This window comes from Chiloscyllium plagiosum, chromosome 5 (assembly GCF_004010195.1).
Source record: "Chiloscyllium plagiosum isolate BGI_BamShark_2017 chromosome 5, ASM401019v2, whole genome shotgun sequence".
Lineage (NCBI taxonomy): Eukaryota > Metazoa > Chordata > Chondrichthyes > Orectolobiformes > Hemiscylliidae > Chiloscyllium > Chiloscyllium plagiosum.
The window spans coordinates 94,630,591-94,644,125 of record NC_057714.1 but is presented as its reverse complement, the minus strand read 5'-3'; the positions used below and the strand labels follow the sequence as shown (position 1 = coordinate 94,644,125).

At 41.3% G+C, this 13,535-nt stretch overlaps 1 protein-coding gene across 5 annotated transcripts in view; it reads left to right on the top strand.

Annotated features, from left to right (window-relative positions):
• The window catches only part of LOC122550092 (ATP-dependent 6-phosphofructokinase, platelet type-like), a 98,599-nt gene that overhangs the window by 24,128 nt on the left and 60,936 nt on the right, over window positions 1-13,535 (top strand). For all 5 annotated transcript variants that reach the window (XM_043690658.1, XM_043690655.1, XM_043690654.1 and 2 more), the window contains 3 exons: window positions 4,109-4,201; window positions 5,015-5,140; window positions 11,017-11,081. In XM_043690658.1, coding sequence (XP_043546593.1) covers window positions 4,109-4,201; window positions 5,015-5,140; window positions 11,017-11,081 — 284 coding nt within the window. The remainder of the gene's footprint in view (window positions 1-4,108; window positions 4,202-5,014; window positions 5,141-11,016; window positions 11,082-13,535) is intronic.

Sequence of the window (13,535 nt, the reverse complement as noted above, 5' to 3'; positions counted from 1 at the left end):
GAGGTAACCCTCTTCGCTGTCCACTACACCTCCAATTTTGGTGTCATCAGCAAACTTACTAACTGTATCTCTTAAGCTCACATCTAAATCACTTATGTAAATGACAAAAAGTAGACGACCTTGTGGCACTCCATTCGTCACATGCCTCCAGTCTGAAAAACAACCCTCCACCACCACCCTCTGTCTTCTACCTTTGAGCCAGTTCTGTATCCAAATGGCTAGTTCTCCCTGTATTCCGTGAGAACTAACCTTGCTAACCAGTCTCCCATGAGGAACCTTGTTGAACGCCTTACTGAAGTCCATATAGATCACATCTACCTGTTCTGCCCTCATCAATCGTTTTGCTACTTCCTCAAAAAACTCAATCAAGTTTGTGAGACATGATTTCCCATCCACAAAGCCATGTTGACTATCTCTAATCATTGCTGAAAATGTGTTGATGTCACAAGGAATTAAGGGCTACGGGGAGAATGCGGGTAAGTGGAGTTGAAATGCCCATCAGCCATGATTGAATGGTGGAGTAGACTCGATGGGCCGAATGGCCTTACTTCCGCTCCTATGTCTTATGGTCTTATGGTCTTATGGTCTTAAAAGCGCAGCAAGTCAGGCAGCATCCAAGGAGCAGGAGAATCGACGTTTCGGGCATGAGCCCTTCTTCAGGAACCCTCCAGCATCTGCAGTCCTCACTTTCTCCTATCTTGAATCATTCCTTACCTTTCCAAATACATGTACATCCTGTCCCTCAGGAATCCCTCCAACAATTTGCCCACCACCGATGTCAGGCTCGCTACTCTATAATTCCCTGACTTGTCCTTACCACCTTTCTTAAACAGTGGCACCATGTTTACCAACCTCCAGTCTTCCGGCACCTCACCTGTGACTATCGATGATACAAATATCTCAGCAAGAGGCCCAGCAATCACTTCCCTAGCTTCCCACAGAGTTCTTGGGTACACCTGGTCAGGTCCTGAGGATTTATCCATCTTTAACCGTTTCAAGACATCCAGCACTTCCTCCTCTGTAATCTGGACACCTTGCAAAATGTCACCATCTATTTCTCTACAGTCTATATCTTCCATTTCCTTTTCCACAGTAAATTCTGATGAAAAATACTCATCTAGTATCTCCCACATTTTCTTTACCTACCAGCCTTTCCTTTCACCTGAACAGGAATATACTTTCTCTGGATTCTCATTATCTCATTTCTGAAGGCTTCCCATTTTCCAGCCGTCCCTTTACCTGCGAACATCTGCCCCCAATCAGCTTTCAAAAGTTCTTGCTTAATAGCGTCAAAATTAGCCTTTCTCCAATTTAGACCTTCATCTTTTAGATCTGGTCTATCCTTTTCCATCACTATTTTAAATTCAATAGAATTATGGTCGCTGGCCCCAAAGTGTTCCCCTTCTGACACCTCAGTCACCTGCCCTGCCTTATTTCCCAAGAATAGGTCAAGTTTTGCACCTTCTCTGGTAGGTACATCCACATACTGAATCAGAAAATTGTCTTGTACACACTTAACAAATTCCTCTCCATCTTAACCCTTAACACTATGACAGTCCCAGTCTATGTTTGGAAAGTTAAAATCCCCTACCGTAACCACCCTATTATTCTTACAGATAGCTGAGATCCCCTTACAAGTTTGTTTGTCGATTTCCCTCTGACTATTAGGGGGTCTATAATACAATCCCAATAAGGTGATCATCCCTTTCTCATTTCTCAGTTCTACCCAAATAAGTTCCCTGGATGTATTTCCAGGAATATCCTCCCTCAGCACAGTTGTAATGCTATCCCTTATCAAAAATGCCACCCCCTTTCTCTCTTGCCTCCCTTTCTATCTTTCCTGTAACATTTATATTCTGGAACATTAAGCTGCCAATCCTGCCCATCCCTGAGCCATGTTTCTGTAATTGCTATGATATCCCAGTCCTGTGTTCCTAACCATGCCCTGAGTTTGTTTGCCTTCCGTGTTTGGCGCCTTGCATTGAAATAAATGCAGTTTAATTTATTAGTCCTACAAAGTTTGTGAGAAGAATTTATTAGTCCTACATTGTCCCTGCCTGACCTGACTGTTTGACTTTGCTTCTGTTCTCAACTATACCAGTCTCAGATTGATCTCTTTCCTCACTATCTCCCTGGGTCCCACCCCACCCCCCACCTTACTAGTTTAAATCCTCCTGAGCAGCTCTCGCAAATTTCCCTGCCAGTATATTAGTCCCCTTCCAATTTAGGTGCAATCTGTCCTTCTTGTACAGGTCACTTCTACCTCAAAAGAGATTCCAATGATCCAAACATGTGAATCCTTCTCCTATGCACCAGCTCCTCAGCCATGTATTCATCTGCTCTATCCTCCCCTCTGCTCTATTCCTGCCCTCACTAGCTCGTAGCACCGGGAGTAATCCAGATATTACTACTCTTAAGGACCTCCTTTTTAAATTTCTGCCTAACGCTCTGTAATCTCCCTTCAGAATTTCAACCTTTTCCCTTCCTATGTCGATGGTTCCAATGTGGACAATGACCTCTTGCTGGCCTCTCTCCTCTGTGAGAACATTCTGCACCCTCTCTGAGACATCCATGATCCTGGCACCAGGAAATCAACACATCATTCTGCGTTTTCGCTGTTGGCAACAGAAATATCAGAAATAGACTAGAGAATCCCCTTACACAATTGATCTCTTGGAACCCGACATACCCCTTGTTGCATTAGAGCCAGTCTCAATACCAGAAATATGGCTGTTCATGCTTCGTTGAAACTTTATTGCTGGAACAGCACAGCAGGTCAGGCAGCATCCAGGGAACAGGAGATTCGACGTTTCGGGCACAGGCCCTTCTTCAGGAATGGCCTGTTCATGCTTCGTTCCCCTGCGAACCCATCACCCCCTACATTTTCCAAAACAGCATACCTGTTGAAATGGGTATATCCACAAAAGACTCCTGCACTAGCTGCCTACCTCTCTTACCTTTCCTGGAGTTAACCCAGCTGTGTGACTGTATCTGAGACTTTACCCTTCCTACAACTGCCATCCATCACATACTGTTGCTATTACAAATTCCTCATTGCTTCTAACTGTCTCTCCAACCGATCCATTCAATCTGATAAGGTTCGCAGCCAACAGCATCTATGGCAGATATAATCCATAGTAACCCTTAAACTCTCTTTGAACTCCCCCATCTGACAAGCAGTACATATCACTGTATTAAAGGCCATTTTTGCTCCTTCACAATCTACAGACCCAGAAATTTATACCATCTTATTCTTCTACAAACATTGCCCCAGGTTAAATTAATAGTTATGGCTTATATTTTAAGTTTAATCAAGAGGCATATCTCCAAAAACTTATAATCAAGAAAGAACCCACTGTACTCACTACTGCAGATTTTCTGTAGGCTACACTTAAAACAACTATTAACTTATCTGATTCTGTGCTGTGAACCTTGCCCAACAGTTCCTCCAAGATCAGTTGTGAATTTCACTGTTTATTCATTTTCCCAGCTGCACTCTGATGTCCAACGATACATGAATTCAAACAGCAAAGGCAGTAACTATGCAGGTTTTTTTTTCTCTCTCTCTCTCTCTCTCTCTCCCGCAATGACCTCACAATGTGCTTCTTTTGTCTGTTCTTCTCACTTTTAAAACTGTTCCTAAGGATCATTGATATATTGCCAGTGGTTCAGCACTAAAATTAAAGCATTGTTGCAGAATCAAAGTCTTTTGTAAACAGAAGGAAACACACCATGATAGGAGTATTGTATTCAATAATGGATCTCTTGGCAAAGTGTTGTCTCCACTTTGAAATAAAATTAGAGTTTTAGGTCTTAATAGTTTATTCCTATTCCAATAAATACAACAGATCAACCATCAAGCTTCTCTCCAGGTAACTCCAAAAGAGTTGGTTCCATTTAATTATTGGGGAATACAAAATTAATTCAAACTGAACATGGGCAGACATTAAACATTTGGCTAATATTGTGCAGATATGAAATACAAGCAGACAAATTGATTCTATCAGATTTCTCTCCTTTTCTACTAACAGACCCACTCTTGAGTTTTGTAAGTTTTATCTGTTAACTCTAATAGAATTAACTTTATGTTCACAAACATTTCTAATAGCTTGTAGTCAAACGATTGGGATTTGACACACGTGTGACCATCTTGGGGCATGTCCAGCGAGGTGGTACGCCTTCTGCATTTGATCGAATCCTGGTAAGTAACTGGATCTTTCTTGTACCAGTTTGGGAAATTTGAGAGAGATAGCATACCAGTCCTGTAACAGTTGTTAGGAACAATGGAACAGTATGCCATCCAGCTCCTCAAACCATTAAATTAGATTATGGCTGATCTGTATTTTGGCTTCATCTCATGGTTTCATAATTCTATGTGACCTAATAAAAAATCAATCCCAGTTTTAATGTATCCAGTAAATCTAATCCTGAATGTTTTCAGAGGATGTCAGAATTATACATTTGCACAACCAAAGTGTAAAGACACTTTTCCTGACAATGTTATGACTGATTGTTTTTCCCTATCCACCCGATGTCCTCTAGTCCAGAAACAATCAACTCCTTTTACTCCCCTAATAGACTTCAATTAGATCTACCTTTGATCTTGCTTTCATTAGGGAACGCAAGGTTTTTTTTTGTTTGGTCCAGTGCTGTTGACGTAAACACGTACCCTCCTGAACCAACCATGGTATTCCATTTAAATGCTCAGGAGCACACACCACTGAACTATTTCTCAACCGACTCAACTCTTTTTTGTTCTTTCAAGCTTCACAGTTTGGTCTCTCAAAAGGAAAAAAAAACACTTGTTGATAAAACTGTTCCTTTTGGAGTTTCAGCTTTTGTCAGTGGTGGCATTGTTACCTCTGAGTAAGAAGATTCACCTCTGGTGAAGAGTCACGTGGGCTCAAAATGTTAACTAATGTAAAAGGTAGTTTATTACTGTGGACTCTTGTGTGAAGAATGTTATTGCTGTCATGTCAGTAACCCTTGTTTTTGCACTTTTTCCATGATCCAGGCCAGCAGGATGGGAGTAGAAGCTGTAGTTGCCTTGTTAGAAGCTTCACCAGAGACACCAGCCTGTGTTGTTTCACTTTCTGGGAATCAAGCCATCCGAGTCCCCCTAATGGAGTGCGTACAGATGGTAAGGTCACAATTGTGAGCCAATAGCAGTGTTTACAGGAAGCACACATCCATGCAAGATGATCTCTGTTTGGCAGTAATGCAAGGAAAGCTCAGTTTGCAATCCATATTTTTGTTTTAAAGGTTGGGTTTTAAAAAAGCTTTTCTGTATGCTTAGATTATTTAATCAACAAATGTTTGCTACCTTGATTTCATTTACATGTGAATACTTTTTGAAGCTATAATGACAGAATGAATTCGAGGAATTATGTATCTGCAACTACTCTCACTTGCAGGATTGATGCTTTAATCATTAAGCATTTATATGAATATCATTGCATAGAATGACCTAAAATATATGAGGAGAGCTAGGATGAAGGCTTTGCACAAATCCAATCATGGGAATGAATCTACATTTCAGTTAAGGCAAACCTCGTCAACGAGATTCTGTCCATTACTCTCCATTTATATGGTTATCAGTTCTTTCAAACAGGCTTTTCAAAGCTTTACTGAGTAAGTACAAGGATTGAAAATGAAGGTAACCGAAAGCACGGTATCATGGATTTACTAATGATACTAAATCCAGATCATTAGTATCTAAAAAGAGGAATCCTTTTAAAAAGAATTGTTGAAATTTGGGCTAGAGGTGTTGGTGGTAAATGTTAACTATTATTGTAGAGTGGCCAACGACAACAAATGGACTTGATAGTTTGTGACCAGGGTCTTAGGAGTACTTCCATCTAGCATACTCACCTTATTATCCCCATTAGAGATATCATCATACAATTTTTTAGTTTTTTTTTGTGGGATGATGACATTACTGACATCACTTATTGCCCATCCCTCATTGCCCTTGAGAAGGTGCTGAGCAATCTTCCTTTATTACTGCAGTCTGTGGTGAAGGTACTTCTAGAATGCTATTTTAGGAGTTTAAGGATTTTGACCCAGTAATGGAGAAGAAAAAGCAATAGGATAATCTTAAGAATATGCAATGATGTCTGAATAGAAGGTGAACTTGCAGTTTGTGGTATCCTAAATACCTGTGACCCTGGTCCTTCTCAGGACAAGGCATCATTCTCAGTGGAGATGGGTAGTTTGGAGTAGATAGTGATTGCGGACTGAGTACTTATTTTAGTTTCCATTTCAGTTAAATATTAGTTAATATATATTAGTAGGTAACATTAAGAAAGTAATGAGCAGAGCATTTAGCAGTTATGGTATTTGTTTTTAATTGATCAATCTGCTTTGGAAAGCAGTTAAATCATTCAGAGAACTTTATTTTAATTTCCTTGCTTTACTTTACAACAAGAAATGGCATTAAATATTTACAACTGTGCAAAATTATAACTAAATTTTCCCATAAAATTGATTACTCAATCTGCAGCCTTGATGGCTTTAGATTTTGCTCTAGTCTCATTAAGTTTGCTGACCAAGATCATAGTGAAGACAATTTATGCCTCAACGATGTAAATAAAGAATGTTACTAGGGAGCTGTGAATAATTTGATATTGTGCTTTGGTTGTGATACTGAACAAACAATCCAAAGGAAACTTACCTCTTCTGGTAAGTTGAGCCAGCATTAAATGACACTTTTCGATCCACAAGAGCAGTCACTCTCAGCTCACCTGGATTTCAGTTCGTAAAGTCAGATTCAGAGTCAGAGTCATGCAGCATGAAAACAGAGTCATGCAGCATGAAAACAGAGTCATGCAGCATGAAAACAGAGTCATACAGCATGAAAACAGAGTCATACAGCATACAACCAGTTCATGCTAACCATAATCCCAAAATAAACTAATCCCACAAGCCTGCACTTGGCCTATATCCCTCCAAACCTTTCCTCTTCATGAACTCACCCAAACGTACATAACTGTACCTGCATCCGTCACTTTCTCTGGCAGTTTATTCCACCCACGCACCACTCTCTGCGTTAATAAGTCACCGCTCATGTCCTTAATAAATCTTTCTCCTCTCATCTTAAAAAATGCCATCTAGTTTTGAACACCCTACCCTAGGAAAAAGACCCTTGCCATTCACCTTATCTATGCCTTTCATGATTGTATAAACCTCAATAAGGAGACCCCGCAACCTCCTTCTCTCCAGTGAAAAAGGTCCCAGTCTTTTGAATCTGTTTATGTAAGTCAAACCCTCCATTTCTGGCAACGTCCTGGTAAACCTTTCTTGAGCCCTCTCCACTTTAATGATATTCTTCCTATAACAGGGCAACCAGAACTGCACACGGTACTCCAGAAGAGATCTCACCCATATCCTGTACAATCTCAACAAGACATCCCAGCTCCTGTGCTCAAAGGTCTGAGCAATAAAATGCCTTCTTAACCACCCTGTCAACCTGTGATGCAAATTTCAAAGAATTATGTTCCTGAACCCCTAGGTCTCTCTGTTCTACAACACTACCCAGAGACGTGGCATTTTCCCTAATCCTCTAATCTTTAAGAAAAAACCTGATGTCATAGTAAATTTGTAGCTTTGAGCTAACCACTGATTTTAGTACAGGAAAAAAAATTCATTTATATTTGACATGAGTGGTGAATTGAATTAATAAAAAAAGGAACACTTCTTGGAATTCTTAAAGCGTGTTTCAATTGGGAAAGGAAAAGGTTGTAGATAATCTCATGGACCTTGTGCTTATGTTGTAGACATGGCTAGTGATTGATGACATTCCCTGTCAGTGAATTCTGAATGTAACTTGCACCTGTTGCTGTGTCTTCACCCTAACGGTGGTGATATAGCCTTTATCGCTAAGCCACACATTGATCACTGTCCTAGAAATTTCTCCTTTGAGTATCTTTGATTGTTTCATACTCATGTCTGTCAATCAAAATCTGCTTGGCTGAGCATTACAGCAAGTATTTAATTCAGATGTTTTCCTGGCTTTCCTCCCTCAGCTTCCACATTGTGTCACTTCTGGCCCTCAGTGATTACAACTTCCCATCTCAAATCACATTGCTGCCTCTCCCCCAAACTCATTTCAGCTCCAAAGACTCATCCTCTTGTATAAACATTTCTTCCATTATTCATGGTCACTTCCTCGATCTTTCCATCTTGCAAGGCCTTCCTATCCTCATTGTAACTGGCAGTGATGAGGCAATCTCTGATCATTTTTCTGTTTTGCCTCCTATCCATATTTTCCCTAATCCCCAGCTCCCCCTTCTCCCAAAACCCCCTCCTCCTTTCAATGTCTAATCTTGGAAGATAAATTTCTGCAGTTACTAATTTGCTTAATCAGATCCTATAAGACCATAGGATAAGGAAGTAGATTTTGGCCATTCAACCCCTCGAGTCTGCTCTGTCATTGGATCAGAGAGTCCTATAGTCATAGAGATGTTCAGCATGGAAACAGATCCTTTGGTACAACTCATCCATGCCAACCAGATATCCGAACCTAATATAGTCCCATTTGCCAGCATTTGGCCCATACCCCTGTATACCCTTCCTAATCATATACCCATCCAGATGCCTTTTAAATGTTGTGATTGTACCAGCCTCCACCATTTTCACTGGCAGCTCATTCCATACACGCACCACCCTCTGCATGAAAAAGTTGCCCCTTAGGTCCCATTTATATCTTTCCCCCTCACCCTAAACCTATGCCCTGTAGTTCTGGACTCCCCCACCATAGAGAAAAGACCTTGTCTATTTACCCTATTCATGCCCCTCATGATTTTATAAATATCTATAAGGTCACCCCTCAGCTTCCGAAGCTCCAGGGAAAACAGCCCTAGTCTATTCAACTTCTCCCTATAGCTCAAATCCTCCAAATCTGGCAACATCCTTGTAAAGATTTTTTGAACATCCTTCCGATAGGAAGGAGACCAGAATTGCATGTAATATTCCAAAAGTAGCCTAACCAATGTCCTATACAGCCATAACATGACCACCCAACTCCTATACTCAGTGCTCTCACCAATAAAGGAAAGCATACCAAACTCCTCCTTCACTCTTCTATCTATCTGCGACTTTACTTTCAAGGAACTACGAACCTGCACTCCATGGCGAATATGTTTTCAACCCCATACTCCTGCCTTCATTCCCCTAACTGTTGAGCCCCTTACCAATCAATAAGCTAAGAATCCTCTTCAACAGTATAGGTGCTTTTATCCCTGTTTAAACCATTACGTCCTCTCTCTTTATTGTCAATTCCCTTGGTTTGTCCACTTATATTATTTTGGAAATCATTACCAGAACAGTTGGGGAATGGGAAGAGATACTATTGTAAGTGATTCTGTGACTGCAATTTGATGTATTAGGCTGAAGCCAAGCAAAGGAGCTACCACCTAGCTCGAGGTGTCAGAGAAAAAGCACTAGTGGTGAACGGTGAGGTCAGCAGTGTCAACATTTGTAAAATGATGAAGATTGAAGAAGGACAGTTTATCACAGAATCATAACCAGTTGTCTCCAGGTCTGGCTGCACTATATAAAGCCTTTTATGAGTTATTATTGACTCCTGATCAATTGCTAAAACTGCTCACATTGAAACATTATCCAGGGATCCATAGCCCTTTTTCCTTCCACCTTCAAATACTTCCCTCTTTCCTGCACTCTTGGCTCTAACAAAGAAGTATGAAAAAGTCGGGGACTTCTTGTGCCCCAGAGGTCAAATCCATTGATTAAGCTTTCCTTTCCGTCTTCAACTGGTCACTCTTGCCCTGTTGTTTCCTACTGCCCCAGTTCAGAATTCATCAGTTTTTATTCCATATGCTACCTTTCACTGTCAGAGGTTGTTTTATCCATAACTCCTAATTCCTACTTTATTGCTTCTATTCCAATCAAGCCCGTGACTGCTAAATTTCCCTTTCTGTACTGCGTGTTGGCTCATATGAATAGTTCCTCCTCAGGTACAATACTCCCCCTCCCAACCCTTTAAATATGTTGTCATCACTCATATCAAAAAAACACTGATCCTTATGGCCTTGTGAACTCCTGCTCTATCTCCAAGCTCCTTTTTCCTCTCGAGTCCTTTAATCTCCAATCCTCTACTCATTTTCTCCTCAATTCCATATTGAATTCTTTCAATTTGATTTTCAGCCTTGCCACAATATTGAAACGACTCTTAGTAAAGTTGCAGGTTACATTATTTTGTGACTGTGATAACTGTCCTTCTTCAATCTTCACCATTTTACAAATGTTGACACTGCTGATCTCACCATTCACCACTAGTGCTTTTTCTCTGACACCTTGAGCTAGGTGGTAGCTCCTTTGCTTGGCTTCAGCCTAATACATCAAATTGCAGTCACAGAATCACTTGCAATAGTTTCTCTTCCCATTCCCCAACTGTTCCATGTTAACCGCTTACACCCCTCATCCCAAAGATCTAGTCTCTGGGTTCCTTTGGTTTCCCCTCACTGACATAATCTGAAAGATTGTGTCAGATTCCACATATATGCTGATGAAACCTCCTCTTACCTCACCATTAGCCCTCTTGAATATTGCACTTGCCTCTAAATGTCCTTTCTAACAGGATCCACAGCCTTGCCACTCTCTAAATGTCTCTGATTTACAAGCCTTTTAGATATCCCACAGCTTTCCTCCAACACTGGACTCTTGACTCTCAAGTTTAATTCCTCCATCATTGGTGGTATGCCTTAAGCTGCTGTGGAACAATGCCTAGTGTCCTCTCCCTAAACCCCTGTGCCTTGGTATTAAACTTAAGTCCTTTAAGACATTTATCCTTTGCCAGGCATTTGGTCATCTGACCTTCTGTGGCTCTGTGTCCAATATTGTTCTATTATTGCATCTGCCAACAACCTTGGAAACTTTTACAAGATTAGAGGTGCTATATAAATGCAAGTTGTCGCTATTGTAGTAATCACATTTGTAATGCTAATTTGTTCAGACTTTATAAATTTTACATTTTATTTTCTTAAAATATGACTTTAGACTCAAGAAGTCCAAAAGGCTATGGATGAAGGGAAGTTTGATTCAGCAGTGAAACTGCGAGGCAGGTAAGGAGACTGCAATGAGAAACTGGCATCATTAACATCCATCATTACTTCGAAATGATATTTGTCATGCTCGCACACACTTGTGGGCTGAATTGTGCCAAATATCCTAGTAGTAGGGATGTTGGTTCATGTGAAAGTTTACTGGAGAGCAGGAGGATCACACAATCCATCAACAGTTAAACCCTGACGTGATGCCTGTGTTGTCATTTTGAAGTTCAACAAGTTTTTGTGTTCAACAGAATCAGGAAGTGATCATTAAAGGGATCTTCTGCCAGTTTCCTAGTTGATCTCATCCAGCTAGCGCTGTGATATTTCCCAATTGTCTTTTCAAATTGCAGAAGCCTGTAGAGAGTGCGGTGCCAAGTAATCAAGGAGTTTGTGTTGACTCCAAGACTTTTATACCAACAGTTGCACATAGACATGGTACGCTAGTCAGTTAAAATAAAACAAAGGGTTTGAAGAAGGGTCACTCAACTCAAAACATTAACACTGTTTTCTCTCTTCCAGACGCACTGAGTTTCTCCAGCAATTTTTGCTTTTGTATGTAAAGATGTGCAACTTGTAGAATGAACAGAAGGTTTGCAGAGCAGAAGTTCTGGAGTAGATGGGTGTGGAGGCCTCTCAGAGAGCACTTTCCCCCTTCCTATAACTCTTAGCCAAAGTAAAGCAGATATCTGCACATCAGTTATGGTAATCTCATTGAATCTGCCAACTAAATCCTCAAAGCTGGAGCACAGTATCATTGCTAGTGGCTTTGACGGTGTCCTTTAATTTCTATATCCTTCCAGGGTGAAACTGGAAATATTGGTAATATATTTCACACAAGTTGCCACCCACTGTATAGAGAGAAGGTCTCTCTTAACGTTGAGTCAACCACATTCCATTCACTTTTGTCAGAGGTCAGTCGGTGGAGAGTGCAATGCAATATTTTTAAGAATGCTGTTCGAGGAGCAGGGTATTATTTGCTGCATGTGCATTGCTTTGTTGCTCTTTAACAAAACACAAAGGAACGCAATTCCCTTTCTCTCCAGTCGATAATTTGGCAGGGAGTAATGCAGATAATGCATTTGGATCATGATGCTAATCCAGAGCATGGTGGTGAGCTATCCACTGTGCACCTGCTGCATTATTTACACTGCACAAATATAGTGAGCATCACATAACCTCATGCAGTGTGATAGAGCAAAACTGACACAGTGCTTTAACTGCTGAGTTGCTTTGAAGGAGTCCCACAGAGCAGATGTGCAGCTCGCTGGGTGGTTTTCTCTTGCTTTTCTATATGTTGCAGAGTCTTGAGGTAGCTGTCTTTAGTTATAGTGAGTATTGAGGAGGAAGAGCATGGTGAGCAGAAAGGTAAAATCTTCCCTTTTTCCTTATTATCTGTCCAGGCTCTCCCTCAAAGACTCAGTGCAGTGCAACCCCAATTACTCTTTTACCTAAAATCACACACTTTACCTTCCTTGCTTTCCATCTGTCACTGACCAACATCGAAACTACTTGTGCATGATTGAAAAATAAAAGCCATGACAAAAACAGTTCCAAATCAAATTTATAAATAAAATCAATGTGTGCTGCACATACAAGTCACCTAATGACCCTTCTGCCTTCCCTTATTGCCTGCCTTCTATCTTCCCAGCTCTTGTCCTGGTCTTCCTACACAGTGTAACCTGGTGGCTGCTGCACGGCCAGCTGGAAGGCTGCTGACTTTCACTGAGGGGAACTGCAGGAGGTGCTGGAGGACAAGCACATGCAGCTCTTGATCCAGGAGGCTTTCTCTGAGGTTGCACCGTTTTTGTCATGGGTGCTGACTTTCTCAGTTTGCTGCCAGATGAGCAACAACAAGGGCACTGCTATAGGGGCGGGAGTAGGAACATGCATGCTGCCTTCCTGAGAGATGACAGCTCGACAAAATCACTGCCATTCATCGAGAGCGATGCTTTAGCTTTAATGGGCATCTGTTGGAGGGCTAGTTGCTGGGCAGTTCTGACACGGGTGGCATGGTGAATCAGTGGTTAGCACTGCTGCCTCACAACACCAGGGTCCCAGGTTTGATTCCAGCCTTGGGCTGTCTGTGTGGAGTTTACACATTCTCCCTGTGTCTGCGTGTGTTTCCTCTGGGTGCTCCGGTTTCCTCCCACAGGTCAGGTGAATTGGCCATGCTAAATTGCCCACAGTGTTAGGTGCTTTAGTCAGAGGGAAATGGATCTGGGTGGGTTATTCTTCAGAGGGTAAGTGTGGACTTGTTGGGCCAAAGGGCCTGTTTCCACACTGTAGAGAATCTAATCTAAATTGCAAATCCCTTTGCCTTTTGTAATCCAAGTCATGATGTCAACTATTCGAGCTCGCATGGCAACAAACTATGCTTTCAGATCAGAATCTTGAGTCTCCACTGGAGCACTCAAAGCTCTGGAGGAAGTGCTATGATGGAATTATTGACCATTGGACTCCTGGTTG